The 16713-nt window shown below is 42.6% G+C and overlaps 1 protein-coding gene and 1 long non-coding RNA gene across 51 annotated transcripts in view; one reads left to right on the top strand and one right to left on the bottom strand.

The window, feature by feature from the left end:
- The window catches only part of LOC127002212 (low-density lipoprotein receptor-related protein 2-like), a 100836-nt gene that overhangs the window by 43041 nt on the left and 41082 nt on the right, over positions 1-16713 (bottom strand). For 34 of the 50 annotated variants that reach the window (XM_050867935.1, XM_050867937.1, XM_050867960.1 and 31 more), the window contains 5 exons: positions 14983-15108; positions 9200-9310; positions 4677-4790; positions 3909-4013; positions 2386-2496 (listed from right to left, as the gene is read on the bottom strand). In XM_050867935.1, coding sequence (XP_050723892.1) covers positions 2386-2496; positions 3909-4013; positions 4677-4790; positions 9200-9310; positions 14983-15108 — 567 coding nt within the window. The remainder of the gene's footprint in view (positions 1-2385; positions 2497-3908; positions 4014-4676; positions 4791-9199; positions 9311-14982; positions 15109-16713) is intronic. The other 16 variants (XM_050867939.1, XM_050867940.1, XM_050867953.1 and 13 more) reach the window with 7 other exon arrangements.
- Positions 4797-9217, top strand: LOC127002220 (uncharacterized). The gene is made up of 3 exons (XR_007755889.1): positions 4797-8469; positions 8545-9043; positions 9104-9217. It is a non-coding gene; the product is annotated as an uncharacterized LOC127002220 (long non-coding RNA).

Raw genomic sequence — 16713 nt, 5'->3', positions numbered from 1 at the left:
GTCTGCACTGGGAAAGGCAAATACAAGATACAAGGGTCACTACACATCTCAAGGGAAGGGATAAGAACTACTCTCTACATTAAGTGGGAAAGTTACTATTTTTTTAGTCTGCACTGGGAAAGGCAAATACAAGATACAAGGGTCACTAATCATCTCAAGGGAAGGGATAAGAACTACTCTCTACATTAAGTGGGAAAGTCACTATTTTTTTAGTCTGCACTGGGAAAGGCAAATACAAGATACAAGGGTCACTAATCATCTCAAGGGAAGGGATAAGAACTACTCTCTACATTAAGTGGGAAAGTTACTATTTTTTTAGTCTGCACTGGGAAAGACAAATACAAGATACAAGGGTCACTACACATCTCAAGGGAAGGGATAAGAACTACTCTCTACATTAAGTGGGAAAGTTACTATTTTTTTAGTCTGCACTGGGAAAGACATATACAAGATACAAGGGTTGCTACACATCTCAAGGGAAGGGATAAGAACTACTCTCTACATTAAGCGGGAAAGTTACTATGCTCCATTTTCTTAAACGTACCAGGCTCCCATTACGACTGTTTTCCCAAAGCCACAGAGTCGTCACCGGATTTTCACGGGTGGGGATTTTTCCCATCCATGTATAGCTATCGTTAACCAGTCCACTGCAACTGACACGGATTTGACTTTCACTGGTAGTCTGGTAATATATACTCCCAAGTCTTTCTCCGCCTCTGTGGTGGATAGTGGAGTGTTGCCCATGTGGTATTGGTATGCTGGATATCCCCTCCCAAGGTGCATGACTTTACATTTTTCTTCATTGAACTGTAGCAGCCACTTTTTGTTCCACTCCTGTAGCTTGGTGATGTCTTCTTGTAGGAAATCCACAGTCAAGGGATTAACCATGTACCAGCGACTGGCCAAATTTTTGCCATGATATAAACCCCCCCAAAATAGATGATGCATAAACTGACCACAAATGTGTTTATATATTATGAAATTGTTTGCATGAGTGATGATTTTTTCTCATTATTCTCGCTTAGAGGAGCCTTTAAGAAACATGATCCCCGCAGCTAGCGAGTAAAGATCACAAAACAATCGATGAAAACTGTCAACTTCCACGAGGCTTTTCAAACAGGCGAAATGAGGTGCTGGTACGTCCAAGAATGTGGGCCTGTGAGACTATGTGGAAACTGTTATTATATAGAGAACACTACAAGGCTTAGTATAGAGTGCAACCAACCAACTACAGTCGGTTCCACGAGAGCTGGCCGGCCAAATCCTTCAGGGGTGGACTCGCATACACAACCCATGGAAATACTAACACCCACAACCTCTATGAAAGCCTTACTAAATGTCTGTGTGAGAGAAAGTAAGTGTGTTTTTTAACATTCTTGATACAGCAGAAGCCTTGTCAAACTATCACCAGGCTCATAACACAACCCATGGAAATACTAACACCCACAACCTCTATGAAAGCCTTACTAAATGTCTGTGTGAGAGAAAATAAGTGTGTTTTTAATGTTCTTGATACAGCAGAAGCCTTGTCAAACTATCACCAGGCTCATAACACAACCCATGGCAATAGTACTAACACTCACAACCTCTATGATAGCCTTATTAAATGTCTGTGTGAGAGAAAATAAGTGTTTTTCATGTTCATGGTACAGCAGAAGCCTTGTCAAACTATCACCAGGCTCATAACACAACCCATGGCAATAGTACTAACACTCACAACCTCTATGATAGCCTTATTAAATGTCTGTGTGAGAGAAAATAAGTGTGTTTTTTAACCTTCTTGATACAGCAGAAGCCTTGTCAAACTATCACCAGGCTCATAACACAACCCATGGCATTACTAACATCATTGCTTGGGTGACAGTCTCTGCGTCGCTCATTGGCTATTTCAGATCTAACCTGCCGTGACATAGCTTATACTATCTCTTGCTCTCTGCCACCTCTTTGAATCAGTACCGCCACCCGGGCAATGATACCAAGTCCACAAGTCCACCCCTGAACGATTAATCCCGCCAGCTCTTGTGGAACCGGTTATAGGCTATGGCACTTACTCGTAACAACACAGCAAATTAGAAACAGCGATAACAGGATATAATGCAGTCGTACAATAGGTATGAAGAGTAATAAGGGAATCAAAGGGAAGGAAACATTCTCGGTATGGATCGAGAAATAGGCGGAAACGTAACATAAAAAAATAATTCTCTGTATAGGAAAATAAAATACATTAGCCAAAGCAAATCCGAGCCCCACTATAAAAAAAACCTGCCTGCGCCATGACGGGTTTGGGCCGACCACTAGGCCCCCGAAGAAAGCCTACTGGTGAAAACGTAAAAAATAAAAAAGAAAAAAAGAAAAAAAAGAAAAATTGCAGACGACCATACATACCACAGTTCAGCTCATCGGAGGCGTCGCTGCAGTCCGGTCGGCCGTCACACACCTGGGACTCGCTGATGCACGTGCCGTCCCTCTCGCACTGGTGTTGCCCGGACTGGCATGCTAGAGAGGAGAGGGCGGGGATAGCAAGCCGTCAGTTGATTTGTCCTTTTTCACTTTCCGCCGCAAATTGTCAAGTTTATACGCACGACACGAGACCAAAACGTAAGAAAAAAAGCGCTACTTCACGGACGACACGACACTGAAAGAAATAAGGAAAGATAGAGAGAACGGAAGACAGAAAGAAGGAGAGAGAAAAAATGATAGAAAGAGATCAAGAAGGAAAGAAAGAAGTAAAGGAGACGAGACAAAAAAAAGGAAAGGAAAAGAAAAAAGATGCAACACACAGAACACAACAAAAACAGCAACACTAACAACAATAGAAGCACATAATCAATCGAGTAGAAGAAGCAGCGTAGAACAGCAACAGAACTAACACACACGATCCTCCGAAAGTAAACAGCAACACCGACAACGACAACATGAAATCAACAGAGAATAAGCATCGGAGACAACACTTACGCCCTTCTCGGCAACACCAAACAAAATCCATCTATAGGGTCATCGTAAGCAAGGACCATCACACTATATAGCACTTAAAACACAGAACACAAGAGCCTAAGACAACAGTAACAACAACATGAAAACAATAGAGAATAAGCATCGGAAACTACACTTACGCCCTTCTCGGCAACACCAAACAAAATCCATCTAAGGGGTCATCGTAACCAAGGACCATCACACTATACATCACTTAAAACACAGAACACAAGAGCCTAAGACAACACTAACAACAACATGAAAACAAGAGAGTATAAGCATCGGAGACGACACTTACGCCCTTCTCGGCAACACCAAACAAAATCCATCAATAGGGTCATCGTAACCAAGGACCATCACACTATATATACAGAACTTAAAATAGAAATAATCCCACCACAGCGACATGTGCACCAATAACCATCATGGAAGGCCACAATGAACACCTATTATCAATCATATGGTAAGTCTAACATAGCCCCTGCAACGTCAAGATCAAGCTCGAGGGTAAGAGGCAGGCTGCAGCGTACGTATAGCAACCGCACTCCTCCCTCTCGACCGTATTCCGTCTCGGAGAATAATAATGGTAATCAAGGAATGCCACACTGAACAGCCTACAGAGACATCAAATACCAATCAGTCAACCAATCAGTCATCAAGGAACACATCAAACAGTACTTAATCATGTAATAAGTCCATCAAAGCCCACAGCAATGCCAATAATTATCTATAGAGGAAAATAATCACAGGAACAACACATCAAACAGCGCTCAATCATGTATAAGTCCATCAAAGCCTACAGTGGTACCAATAACCATCTACAGAGTAATGATAATAACAAAAGAACACCATAGAAGAGTGATCAACCATGTAGTGAGTCCATCAAAGCCCCAGCAACATCAAGATCCAGCTCAAGAATGATGGTCAAGACTCACGGCATCCCAGCTCATCGGACTGATCTAAGGGACACTCGACCCGCCCATTGCACCGGTACTGCTGGTCTATCAAGTGGCCGCTGTTGCACTCAAAAAGCACGGGACCTGTTTCGTACATCAGAGGCTTGCGAAAGGTCTCAGGACAAACTTACGGATATTTACGCAGACTGCTACGAAAATTATGTGAGTTAGGTTAGGTTAGGTTAGGTTAGGGTAGTGTATATGTGTGTTATGCAGACTGCTATGAAACTCTAGTAATTGTAAAAGGATATGAGTTAGTTTAGGTTAGGTGAAGTTAGGCTAGGGTAGTGTGTGTGTGTGTGTGTGTGTGTGTGTGTGTGTGTGTGTGTGTGTGTGTGTATGGGTCTATGTGCGTGTTATGCAGACTGGTATGAAACTCTAATAATTGAAAAAGGATACGAGTTGGTTTAGGTTAGGTTCACGTTAGGTTAGGATAATGCATGGTTGTATATGTGTGTGTGTTGCGGGGGTAAGGTTATGTGTGTGTTATGCAATCTGCTACAAAGCTCTAATAATCGTAAAAGATGAGCTAGGTTAGGTTACATTAGGTTAGGTTAGGATAATGCATGGTTGTATATGTGTGTGTGTATTGCAGGGGATGATTATACGTGTGTGTGTGTGTGTGCGTGTGTATATATAAAACCTCACATTCATTTAAGTGTCGCCAGAATGGAGTGAAAGAAGACTGTGTGTGTGTTAGCAAAGAACAAAACAAAACAAAAAACAAAAAGGGGTGCGATCACTTACGGCAACCTCGCTCATCCTCGCCGCGGGAGCATTCATTGTACCCATTGCATTTCTGCCACCCCTCGAAGCAAGTACCATCGTCACAGCGGAATTGATCGGGGCGGCAGGTGGGAGCTGGGCAGGGTATCAGAATGTGTTACTTATGTTCCTTAGGGGGGGGGAACACCACAACAAGGGAGGGAGTGTGAGGCTGGGAGTATGGGAAAGGAAGGGAGAAGGGAAGGAAAGACAGGGAGGTATAGGTATATGTGTGCGTGTGTGTGTGTGTGTGTGTGTGGGTGTGTGAGTGTAGCAACAAGAGTCATTCATGGTTCTTATCGGCTACCCACCATGTAAGAAGTAAGGAAGGGTCAAAGAAGGCAAGGAAAGAGGAAAGTTGGAAAGTTTCGTTTAGTCGGCGCAACATCTGTGGTCATATGCCGGAAAGAGACAGAAGGGGAAGGAATTATAGAAGGGAACAGATCCCAGGAGACGGGACACAACCCCCGATTAATACCTGGTACCCATTCACTGCTGGGTGGACAGAGGAAATATAAGAGAGGAATACAGAAAGGCAAAATGAATACGGCAGAAAGAACAGATGCAGGAAAAGGAAACATATTATAGCATAAGGTTTTAATCCGAGCAAAGAATAAATATAAAGGAGGAAGGAGATATAGGAAGAAGGAAAAGGAAATAAAGGAGGAAGGAGAAAGAAGGGAAATGGGTAGGGAATTAAGGACAGGCATAAGAAAGGTATATTGCAGCATAATCCCAGTCACTCGTCATGTCAGGTTGGGATGGAAAGGAAATCGGAAATCGCAGAGCTTCGGAAATCACAAAGCTTCGGAAATCGCAAAACTTCAGAAATTTCAAAGCTTCGGAAATCTCAAAGCTTTGGAAATCACAAAGCTTCGGAAATCGCAAAGCTCCGGAAATCACAAAGCTTCGGAAATCGCAAAGTTTAAGAAATCACGAGGCAAGTCGGAAAGCTTTATGTGTGGTCGTGTCCTTAGAGAATAACAATAAGAGAAAGAAGAATTTCCTGACACCAAATAAATGCTTCTAAAAAACTCAAAGAACTTGTACCAAACTAAAAATACCTTTGAAAATGCATACTGAGTGGATTACAAACTTATGAGACATGGCAAATTATAAAAAGAAATGCCTAAACCAAATGGAGACTTCTAAAATACTTAAAATTTATACCAAACAAAAAATAACTTAATAAATGCATACTTGATGTTGTAGAAACTTATCAGACTTAGTAAAACATATATTCACAGCTCCCTGCAAACCTTAAAACATGGATATTAAATGGTGTGAGACGTATGAAATAATAGAAGGCATGGTGGAAATGAAAGAATTCAAAGGTGCGTAATTTAGACGAGGGAAGAATTAATGCTTGTGGAAATACGAACACCTGGAAACTTGTGTGACTCATAATAGAAGAAAACACAAAGGATGCCGATGTGGAAATATGAGAATTCAGAGGCACATGGTAGAAAAAATTAATGTTTGCTGGAAATACAACCACCCGGAAACTTGTGAGACTTAAAAAACAAGAAAAAACAAAGGATGCAATGTGGAAATATGAGAATTCAGAGGCACGCAATAGAAAAAATTAATGTGCGCTGAAATACTAAAACCCAGAACTTGTGTGCGACTCATAATCGAGGAAAACACAAAGGATGCCGATGTGGAAATATGAGAATTCAGAGGCACGCAGTAGAAAAAATTAATGTTTGCTGGAAATATGAAAACTTTGTGTCACTCAAAAAACAAGAAAAAACAAAGGGTGCCGATGTGAAAATATAGGAATTCAGAGCGCATAGAACTTCGAAGGAATCAATGTTCACTATAATCTGAGTCACCAATAACTGAGTGGCTCTTAAAACAACAAAAAGAAAGGATGAACGGAGGAAAAATGAGACTTCAGAAGCACATGACAGACGAAGAAAGAATTAATGTTTGTGGAAATACGAACGCCCGAAACTTGTGTGACTCAGAAAACAAGAAAACAAAAGGAGGAAGCGAGAAAAACAGATCCGTGAAGAAAGGAAAAAATGTCGAAATAACACCGAGAACCGTTTGGATTATGAAGACGTGGAAATAAGGAGTAAAAACAAAACGAAAGTCAAATTCTGTGGGAAAGAGAATACAGAAAAAAAACATTGAAGTCAATAGAATAAAGGTTGATAATTTCTTAAACCTAGAACCGAAACCTCAAAATTCGAAACCCAAAAAATAGCTTGAACCCAAGAATGTTGTTTACGAAGAGGAGAGCGATGAGAACAAGCAAGAAAAAAACATTGTAGTCGATAGAATAAGGTCGATCGCTTCTTAAACTCATCGACATAAGAACCGAAACTTCCAATTCGAAACTAAAAAAAAAATATTCGAACCCAAGAATGTCGTTTACGCTAAAGAAAGCAAATAAAAAACGAAAGCCAAGTGCCATAGAAATAAGAATAAATAAAATAAGGTATTAAGATTGATAGAACAAGGTCGATAATTTCTTAAACCCATCGACAAAGAACCGAAACTTCCAATTCGAAACTAAAAAAAAATTATTCGAACCCAAGAATGTCGTTTACGTAAAGTTTCAAACAGGAAAGGAAACAGCTCAAGGGCATAATAAAAGAGTAAAGAAAAAAAAAAGATTGATGTAAAGAGTGGCCAAAAGAGGTCAATTTCAGGTGGAGAGGCATCGTGATTCATGCCATAGACGACAAATTTAATTCTCCGTCAATGAAAAACGATCTTGCCCAAACAATCACTGAGCCCAAACCAGCTTGCAGCCAAACCACAGGTCTCCTACACCACCCAAATGTCATGCAACAGGATAACAGGCTACCCAATCACATTCAAGACCACTGACAATCCTGTAGCAATGAGATCTAATTCCATTCCACTCATTCCTATTATGCCGCCATGCTGTGGACTCTCACTCTCCTCATTCTCGTTCCACACTCCCGTCTTCCAGCAATAATGAGGTTTGATCCCATTCCACTCATTCCTGTTATGCCCCCATGCTGTGGATTCTCATTCTAGTTCCACTCTTCCATCCTCCACTTCTCAGCATGCAAGGGTAGGCCAGAGGAGCGAAGACACTTTGCTTATCGAATTTGAGGTGAGATATGCAAAAAGTGAGGTTCCATTTTTGCACACACTCCCCTTAACTTGCTAGAAAGGGACGAGACACAAATGGAAGTTATGTGGTGTGTTTTGAGCTTAATGAGAATATGGATTAGAACAAAAGGGTAAGGTCTGATTCTGAGACAAGATATGCAAAAAGTAAGGTTCCATTTTTGCACACACTCCCCTTAACTTGCTAGAAAGGGACCAGACACCAATGGAAGTTAAATGGTGTGTTTTGAGCCTAAAGACGAGAATATGTATCAGAACGCAAGGGTAAGGGGTAGTGGAGGAGCGATCAGAACAGCAACATTCTTTTAACTTGAGGACAGAGAATATGTATTAGGACATAAGGGAAACAGTCGTGACAGGGGTAGTGGCAGTAGTTGTGGTGGGTAGGAGGACCAGTAATAATAGCAACAGTAGTAGTTGCAATATACATGAACTGCACTGTGGGACGAAGGTTGAAAATTTAGAATGGAGGAATTTCAGTAACAGCAAACCTTCAGAAGGGGTGAATTTCAGTAATGGCCAACTCATATATTGATTAATGGATGAATAAATATATGAGTTGAAGACTGGGGAAGCAGCCTTGAGGTCACATAAGCAGCAGAATACACAGTGGTCAAAACAGCTCAGGAAATGACGGAAGAAGAGCCCCTTAAGAGACTGGTAGGTAAAGTTATTGCAGCACAGCAAAGGTACACAGCTCAGGAAATACAGCTGGAAGACAAAGAGAAGAGACTAGTAGGTAAAGTTAGGGACAGCAAGGCAGCAATGAGTTACAGGCTTACAGGTTACCACTGGAAGAGCCCCTTAAGAGACTGGTAGGTAAAGTTAGGGACAGCAAGGCAGCAATGAGTTACAGGCTTACAGGTTACCACTGGAAGAGCCCCTTAAGAGACTGGTAGGTAAAGTTAGGGACAGCAAGGCAGCAATGAGTTACAGGCTTACAGGTTACCACTGGAAGAGCCCCATAAGAGACTGGTAGGTAAAGTTAGGGACAGCAAGGCAGCAATGAGTTACAGGCTTACAGGTTACCACTGGAAGAGCCCCTTAAGAGTGTTTGGTAAGGCAGGGAAGGGCAGGGAAGGGCAGATGAGTTACAATGGCATTTATATTAGACTGGAGGACCCCTTTAAGAGTCTGTTTGGTAAGGCAGGGAAGGGAAGGGAAGGGCAGATGAGTTACAATGGCATTTATAGTAGACTGGAGGACCCCTTTAAGAGTGTTTGGTAAGGCAGGGAAGGGTAGATGAGTTACAGGCAATTATATTAAACTGGAGGACCCCCTTAAGAGTGTTTGGTAAGGCAGGGAAGGGCAGATGAGTTACAATGGCATTTATATTAGTCTGCAGGACCCCGTTAAGAGTCTGTTTGGTAAGGCAGGGACAGCAAGGTACATACTACAGTCTTCCTCATCCGACCGGTCTCCGCAGTCTGGCTGACCATTGCACTTATCCTCCACGGGGATGCAAGCACCATCGCCACACCGAAACTCGTTATTCGTGCACGAAGCTGAAATTATTATTGTGTGAATCATGTCAGTAGAGCCGCTGGCCTTGGCAACACACACGCACACACACACACAGACGCACACGCACATATGTCGAGTAAGGTGTGAAGGGTGGACTGGGAGGGTGAGTAAGGGTGCAGGGTGATGATTTCTACCCTTATCTCCCTTTGTTTCCCCTGTCCCAGCCTTCCTTAACCCTTAATCAACACTCCGTTCATCAGGGTAAGGTGTGAGGAAGCGACTGGGAGGGATTGGAAGGGAGAGTATGGCTTAAGGGTGATGTTTTCTGCCCTTATCTCTCTTTGTTTCCCCTCTCCCAGCCTTCCTTAACCCTTAATCGACACTCCGTTCATCAGGGTAAGGTGTGAGAAAGCGACTGGGAGGGATTGGAAGGGAGAGTATGGCTTAAGGGTGATGTTTTCTGCCCTTATCTCCCTTTGTTTCCTCCCTTCCACCCTTCCCTAGCCCTTAATCGACACTCCGTTCATCAGAGTAAGGTGTGAGGGAGCGACTGGGAGGGACTGGAAGGGAGAGTATGGCTTAAGGATGATGATTTCTGCCCTTACCTCCCTTTGTTTCCCCTCTCCCAGCCTTCTCCCTCTATCAGAGCAAGGTGTGAGAGAGGGACTGAGAGGGAGAATCAGGGTGAAGGGTACCGTTTCCTGCCCTTATTTTTCCCTTTTCTCCCTTCCAGCCTTCCTTCAGCCCTTGACTCTCCCTTAATCAGAGTAAGATGCAAGGGAGGGACTGAATGTGATTGGGAGGGAGCGTAAGGTTAAAGGGTGATGTTCTCTGCCCTCTGTTCCTCTCCTTCTTTCCTCTCCCTTCTCCCTTCTCTCCCTTCACATCTTAGCTCGGCAGACCGGAATGTCGTCTCACAGTCTCACTCTCTCTCGCTCTCGGCTCAACGTACAACCAGCGATTAGTACAATGTTGTGAGTCGCTACAACAAAAAATACAATACAGATTAAGGTTCATCTCTGCTTCACTATTCTACATCAACAAGAGACAGGCCGACATAAACCTTCCATACACACACACAGGGCCGTATTACAGGTCCGAGAAGATCCAGATCCCTACAAAGGTCGGTTTAGGGGACATATCACAGGTCGAATCCGGGAAGTTTCGGGTCGCTACAGAGTTACTCATCCCGAACTCTGTAAAGACCCGAAACTTATTGGATTGAGCTTGTAATGTGTCCCCTAAACAGACCTGTGTAGGGACCCGAAACGTCTCATATTTGACCTGTAAAACGGCCCACACTCTGTCTCGTGAGAATATGAAAAAAAAAAAGGTTAAAATTGTACATCTTGAAAATTAAAACATAAAACTAACTCACCATGCATTCAATATAACAAAACTACTATACATATGAGTACTTAAAATGCAGTAAAAAAATCAAATCAATACAGTCGTCCCTTAAATAGTACGGTTTTCAATAGTTCGGTTTTGGTTTTATGTGGATTTTCTAAGAAGATTTTTTAGGATTTTAAAATTCCCTGCTCGTCGGGAAATTTCAAAATCCGAAAAAAATCTTTGATGAAAATACACACAAAACCAAAACCGAACTATTGAAAACCGTACTATCTGAGGGACGGCTGTACATCTTAATCCAAAAAGCAGGATGCAGTTATTAATACTTATACATGGTAGTTACGTATAAAATATCTACAATTATTATCAAAACATTACAATCAACAGTAACAGTGAGACTAAAGAGGCATCAAGGTACACATACATACAAGTCAACTACAGTGTGAGTGAGGCGTGTGGGATGTGCAGGGAGGCAGAGGGAGGAGGTACATACAAGGGGTGTCGGGAAGAAGGTGTGCTAGAAGTCGGACGGTAGAGTAAAAGTCCACTGTATTTATAAATATCTCGGCGCCGCACTTCGCCTCCATGAAAAGCCTCTCGTGGAAGTCATTGCTGGACTCGTAATCTCAAAGGCTCTTGGTACGATGATTTTCTAAGGCCACAGAAATGATGTCAGATTCTCAAGTGTGTTTTACCTGTTCATGGCATAGAAATCTTGTGAACTACTGCCAGAGATTTGAAAACACCCATGAAAATCCTTACAACTTCTATGAGAGCCTCAAGAAATGGATACCCCAAGGCCTCGACAACGCTCTTGGTACGATGATTTTCTAAGGCCACAGAAATGATGTCAGATTCTCAAGTGTGTTTTACCTGTTCATGGCGTAGAAATCTTGTGAACTACTGCCAGAGATTTGAAAACACCCATGAAAATCCTTACAACTTCTATGAGAGCCTCAAGAAATGGATACTCCAAGGCCTTGACAATGCTCTTGGTACAATGATTTTCTAAGGCCACAGAAATGATGTCAGATTCTCAAGTGTGTTTTTGTTTTACCTGTTCATGGCGTAGAAATCTTGTGAACTACTGCCAGAGATTTGAAAACACCCATGAAAATCCTTACAACTTCTATGAGAGCTTCTAGAAATGGATATCCCAAGGCCTCGACAACGCTCTTGGTATGATGATTTTCTAAAGCCACAGAAATGATGTCAGGTTCTCAAGCGTGTTTTACCCACTCATGGCGTATAAATCTTGTGAACCACCACCAGATATAAAAACACACATGGAGATCCTTACGACTTCTACGAGAGCTTCTAGAAATGGATATCCCGAGACCTCGAAACGTTTGAGGATATCGGTCCTGGGATTTTCGTAGGCTGTTATGTGATGATGGTAATAGTCGTGTCAAACTATCACTGGGGGGGTCACAAAACAGTCCATGAAAGTCCCAGCAGCAACTCCTACGAGAGGCTTTTCAACTGGGTGAACTGAGACGTCAATATGTTCACAAATACAAGGTTAAGGGTATTGGAAGGTACATATGTAAGGCTGTAGGGTGGGATGGGAGGGGATGGGACAGGAGAGGAGGGGATGGGTATAGCTAGGAGGATAGTGATGTCATTTGGTGGGTCAGGAAAAGGGTATGGAAGGAGAGGATAGATTATACGCTACTAGGAGAACATATGCAAGGCTGTAGGGTGGGACGGAAGGGGATGGGAGGGAATAGGAATGCTAAATAGGATAGGGATGTCATTTGGTGGGTTAGGAAGAGGATATGAAAGAAAAGGATAGATTATACATTACTAGGACATATGCAAGGCTGTAGGGTGGGACGGAAGGGGATGGGAGGGAATAGGAATGCTAAATAGGATAGGGATGTCATTTGGTGGGTTAGGAAGAGGATATGAAAGGAAGGAAAAAATAGATAGGTTATTAGAAGGGTATATGCAAGATGGGAAGAAGGGATGAAGGGATAAAAATTGGGAAGGGATTTGGTTTTGGTTGCCTGGGAAGGGATGTGGCAGGTGTGGCTAAGAGAAGGGGTGTGTGAGGCATGTGAGGTAAGGTGTGGCATGAATGAGCTGTAATATCAGAGTGAAGAGTGATGGTATGGCTTCTAGGGATGTGACAGAAGGGTGTGAGACAGGATGGAGAATGAGGTTTAGAGGTTTTCGACAAATTTGAACGAGAAGACGTGTGTGTGTGTGTGTGTGTGTGTGTGTGTGTAGGGGGGAGTTTAATAGCCTAGTAACTGCCGCAGCTCTATCTAATCACTATCTGGCAGCCTCTGAGTTAATCCTTCATGCTTCTTGGCACTGACGAAGCTACACTGATGCTGTTTATAAGTGAAACGCTCAGAGACGAGGGGACATAAGGGAACAGAGCCAATCCTTCCATAGTTTGCACTGGGAAAAACAGGCCAGGCTACATATAACAGGAAGAACAAGGTATACGTAGCAAGGGAAAATCGACCCTCAGTACACCCAATACAAGGTCACTATTCCCCTGCACTGTGTTTCTTGTTCTTCCTGGGATGTGTAGGCTGTCTTTCCCAGTCCAAACTACAAACAAGACAGAAGTTGCAAGGGAAAATCAACCCTCAGTACACCCAATACAAGGTTGCTTTTCCCCTGCACTGTGTTTCTTGTTCTTCCTGGGATGTGAAGTCTGTCTTTCCCAGTGCAAACAAGAGACAAGATATAATTTGCAAGGGAAAAGTGATCTTGTATTCAGTGTACTTAGGGTCACTGTTCCCTTGCACTGTTTCTTGTTCTTCCTGGGATGTGTAGTCTGTCTTTCCCAGTGCAAACAAGAGACAAGATATAATTTGCAAGGGAAAAGTGATCTTGTATTCAGTGTACTTAGGGTCACTTTTCCCTTCCACCTTGTTTCTTGTTCTTCCTGGGATGTGAAGTCTGTCTTTCCCAGTGCAAACAAGAGACAAGACACAATTTGCAAGGGAAAAGTGATCTTGTATTCAGTGTACTTAGGGTCACTTTTCCCTTCCACCTTGTTTCTTGTTCTTTTTTTCCCAGTGCAATCAAGAGACAAATGGCTTAGTCCCTTGTATTCCTTCCCCTCCAGAGGTCTCAAAAGTCTAGGGAGCGAAAAATTAAGCTACGCACTAAACTAAGAATGACAATAATGACTTGACACAAAGGGACTGGCACAGAAATAAGTACTAATGAAAAAAATGCTAGTGATACAAAAATATGGCCAATTAAAATATATATACTGTAATATTTATTTATGTACATGGCCAGAATGACTTTGTATAATAATAATAATAACAATAATAATAACTAACCAAAAATCGTCTAAAATTGATAGATAGATAGATATAAAAAAATACAAAAAACATGACTTCTAATTTTAATGGTGACTGAAAACTAAGGTCAAAAGGAGCAAAAAGTTACTTAGTCAATTCAAAAAGTTACTTAAAAAATTATAATGATCCAAAAACCATCAAATTACTAAAGAACTTCTCACTGACTAGTAATAACATGTAGTAAAAGAAATCTAAATGCGAGTTCTGAAGGTTCAAGAATTAGGGACTGTGAGTCATGTGGTGGGAGGGATGCTGGGGTGGGAGATGAGGATGGAGATGATGCTATGGAGGGGAGATGAGTAAGGATGGGATGCTGGGACTGTGAGATTTGTGGGAGATGATGCTGAGGAGGGGAGATGAGTGCAAATGATGGGATGCTGGGGCTGGGAGATTTTTGTGGGAGGGAGGAAAGACACAGGGAGGAGAGGAAACAAGGGAGAAGGGAGGAGGAAGCAGAAAGGAAGGGAGGAAAGACAGGAAGGGAGGAGGAAGCAGAAACACTTTACATGAACTGTCTTATAATTGGAGACAGAGGAATGAGGGAGGAAAGACAGACTAGGAGGAGAGGAAACAAAGGAAGGGAGGAGGGAGTGGAAAGGAAGGGAGCGGAAAGGAAGGAAGGGAGGGATCGGAAACACCCTACATGAACTGTCTCATCACATGGAGACAGAGGAAGGAGGGAGGAAGGACAGACTAGGAGGAGAGGAAACAAAGGAAGGGAGGAGGGAGCGTAAAGGAAGGGAGCGGAAAGGAAGGGAGGGAGGGATTGGAAACACCCTACATGAACTGTCTTATAACATGGAGACAGAGGAAGGAGGGAGGAAGGACAGACAGGGAGGAGGGATGAAAGGAAGGGAGGAGGGAGCGGAAAGGAAGGAAGAGAGGGACCAGAAACACCTTACATGAACTGTCTTATAACATGGAGACAGAGGAAGGAGGGAGGAAGGACAGACTAGGAGGAGAGGAAACAAAGGAAGGGAGGAGGGAGCGGAAAGGAAGGAAGGGAGGAGGGATCGGAAACACCTTACGTGGACAGTCTTTCTCATCTGATTCGTCCTGGCAGTCAGTGGTCCCGTCGCAACGCTGGCCTGCACCTATACAGAAGCCATTGCTGCAGCGGAAAGCGGTTGGGGAGCGGCACGTAGACGGAGTGGCTGTCGAGGGCAAGCGCTTGGGGTCACACTCGGGAGGTGGAGGAGGAGGGGGAGGTGGAAGTGGAGGAGGTGGAGTGGGCCAAGCAACCAGTCAGGCATGAGCATTGACAGAGGACATGGAAGGAGGAGGAGGAGGAGGAGGAGGAGGAGGAGGAGGAGGAATAGTAGGAAGAAGAGGCAGAGAAAGAGGAGGAGAAGGAAGAAAAGGAAGAAAAGAAGAGGAAGAAGAAGAGAGAGAGAGAGAGAGAGAGAGAGAGAGAGAGAGAGAGAGAGAGAGAGAGAGAGAGAGAGAGAGAGAGAGAGAGAGAGAGAGAGAGAGAGAGAGAGAGAGAGAGAGAGAACAAGAAAGAGAGAAAACAAGAAAGACAGATAATCAAGAAACACCAAGAAAGGAAAGGAGAAAAAAGGAAAGGAAGGGAAAAGCAGAAAGCATATCAACAACAACAACAACAACAACTACAGGCATTCCCACATGACATAAAAAAAAGAAAAACAAAACAAAAAATAATTAACAAGACAAAATAATAATCAATAATAAAGATGCAAAAGGGAACACACACAATGGAGAGGAGAGAAAATGCAAATCCGGACCAGGCAAAAAAATAAATATACATGCAACAACGAATGTCCACAATGTAAACAAACGATGCAAGACACTGAATTTTTCTCACCATCAAACAGAGACTTGTAAAAACATAACATAACACTGATAACATTCAAGAACAAAGTCAGGCAACCATAACAGTAAAATCCTACAGAAAAGAAATGTTAGTCGAGTTAAGTTAGGACGTTTGTTACCAAGAGAGAGAGAGAGAGAGAGAGAGGGAGAGACACTTTTTTTTCTTTATACCAAGCAAAGAAATCATAACAGTCAAGACAACAGGCATTTAAGACGACATATTTACAGGAGTTTATGTGTGCGTGTGTTTGTGTGTGTGTGTGTGTGTGTGTGTGGTTGTGTGTGTGTGACTGTGATCGAGTGTGTGCATGTGTGAATGTGTGTGTGTGTGTGTGTGTGTGGGTATGTGTGTGTGTGTGTGTGTGTGTGTGTGTGTGTGCGAGACATCACTCAATTTATAACACACACACACGTAGAAATCATCGCAAGACTGCACATTTTACTTCAGGTTGAGGGCGACAGTTTTCGGAAAGTCAAAGATGAAAAAAGGACGTAAGAGAACAAAAAGTTTAATAATAGTAATACGACATAATAAGGAATGCCAACCAATTCCCAAAAAGAGCGACAGGAAGAACGGAAGCACAAAAAGAGCGGGAAAACTTTGACTCGAAGACGAAGAATTGAAGTGAAGCAAAAAATGTTGTAGTGAGAGATTGAAAGAAAGTAAATCGGCAGAATCTTTGGACATAAAAATTGAAGTGAAGCAAAAAATGTCGTAGTGAGAGATTGGAAGAAAGTAAATCGGCAGAATCTTTGGACATAAAAATTGAAGTGAAGCAAAAAATGTCGTAGTGAGAGATTGGAAGAAAGTAAATCGGCAGAATCTTTGTGCATAAAAATTGAAGTGAGGCAAAAAATGTCATAGTGAGAGATTGGAAGAAAGTAAATCGGTAGAATCTTTGGACAGAAAAATTGAAGTGAAGCAA

The sequence above is a fragment of the Eriocheir sinensis genome, chromosome 22 (genome assembly GCF_024679095.1).
Source record: "Eriocheir sinensis breed Jianghai 21 chromosome 22, ASM2467909v1, whole genome shotgun sequence".
NCBI classification, from domain to species: domain Eukaryota; kingdom Metazoa; phylum Arthropoda; class Malacostraca; order Decapoda; family Varunidae; genus Eriocheir; species Eriocheir sinensis.
Note: the sequence above shows the minus strand (reverse complement) of the source record. Positions and strands in the feature narration are given on the sequence as shown.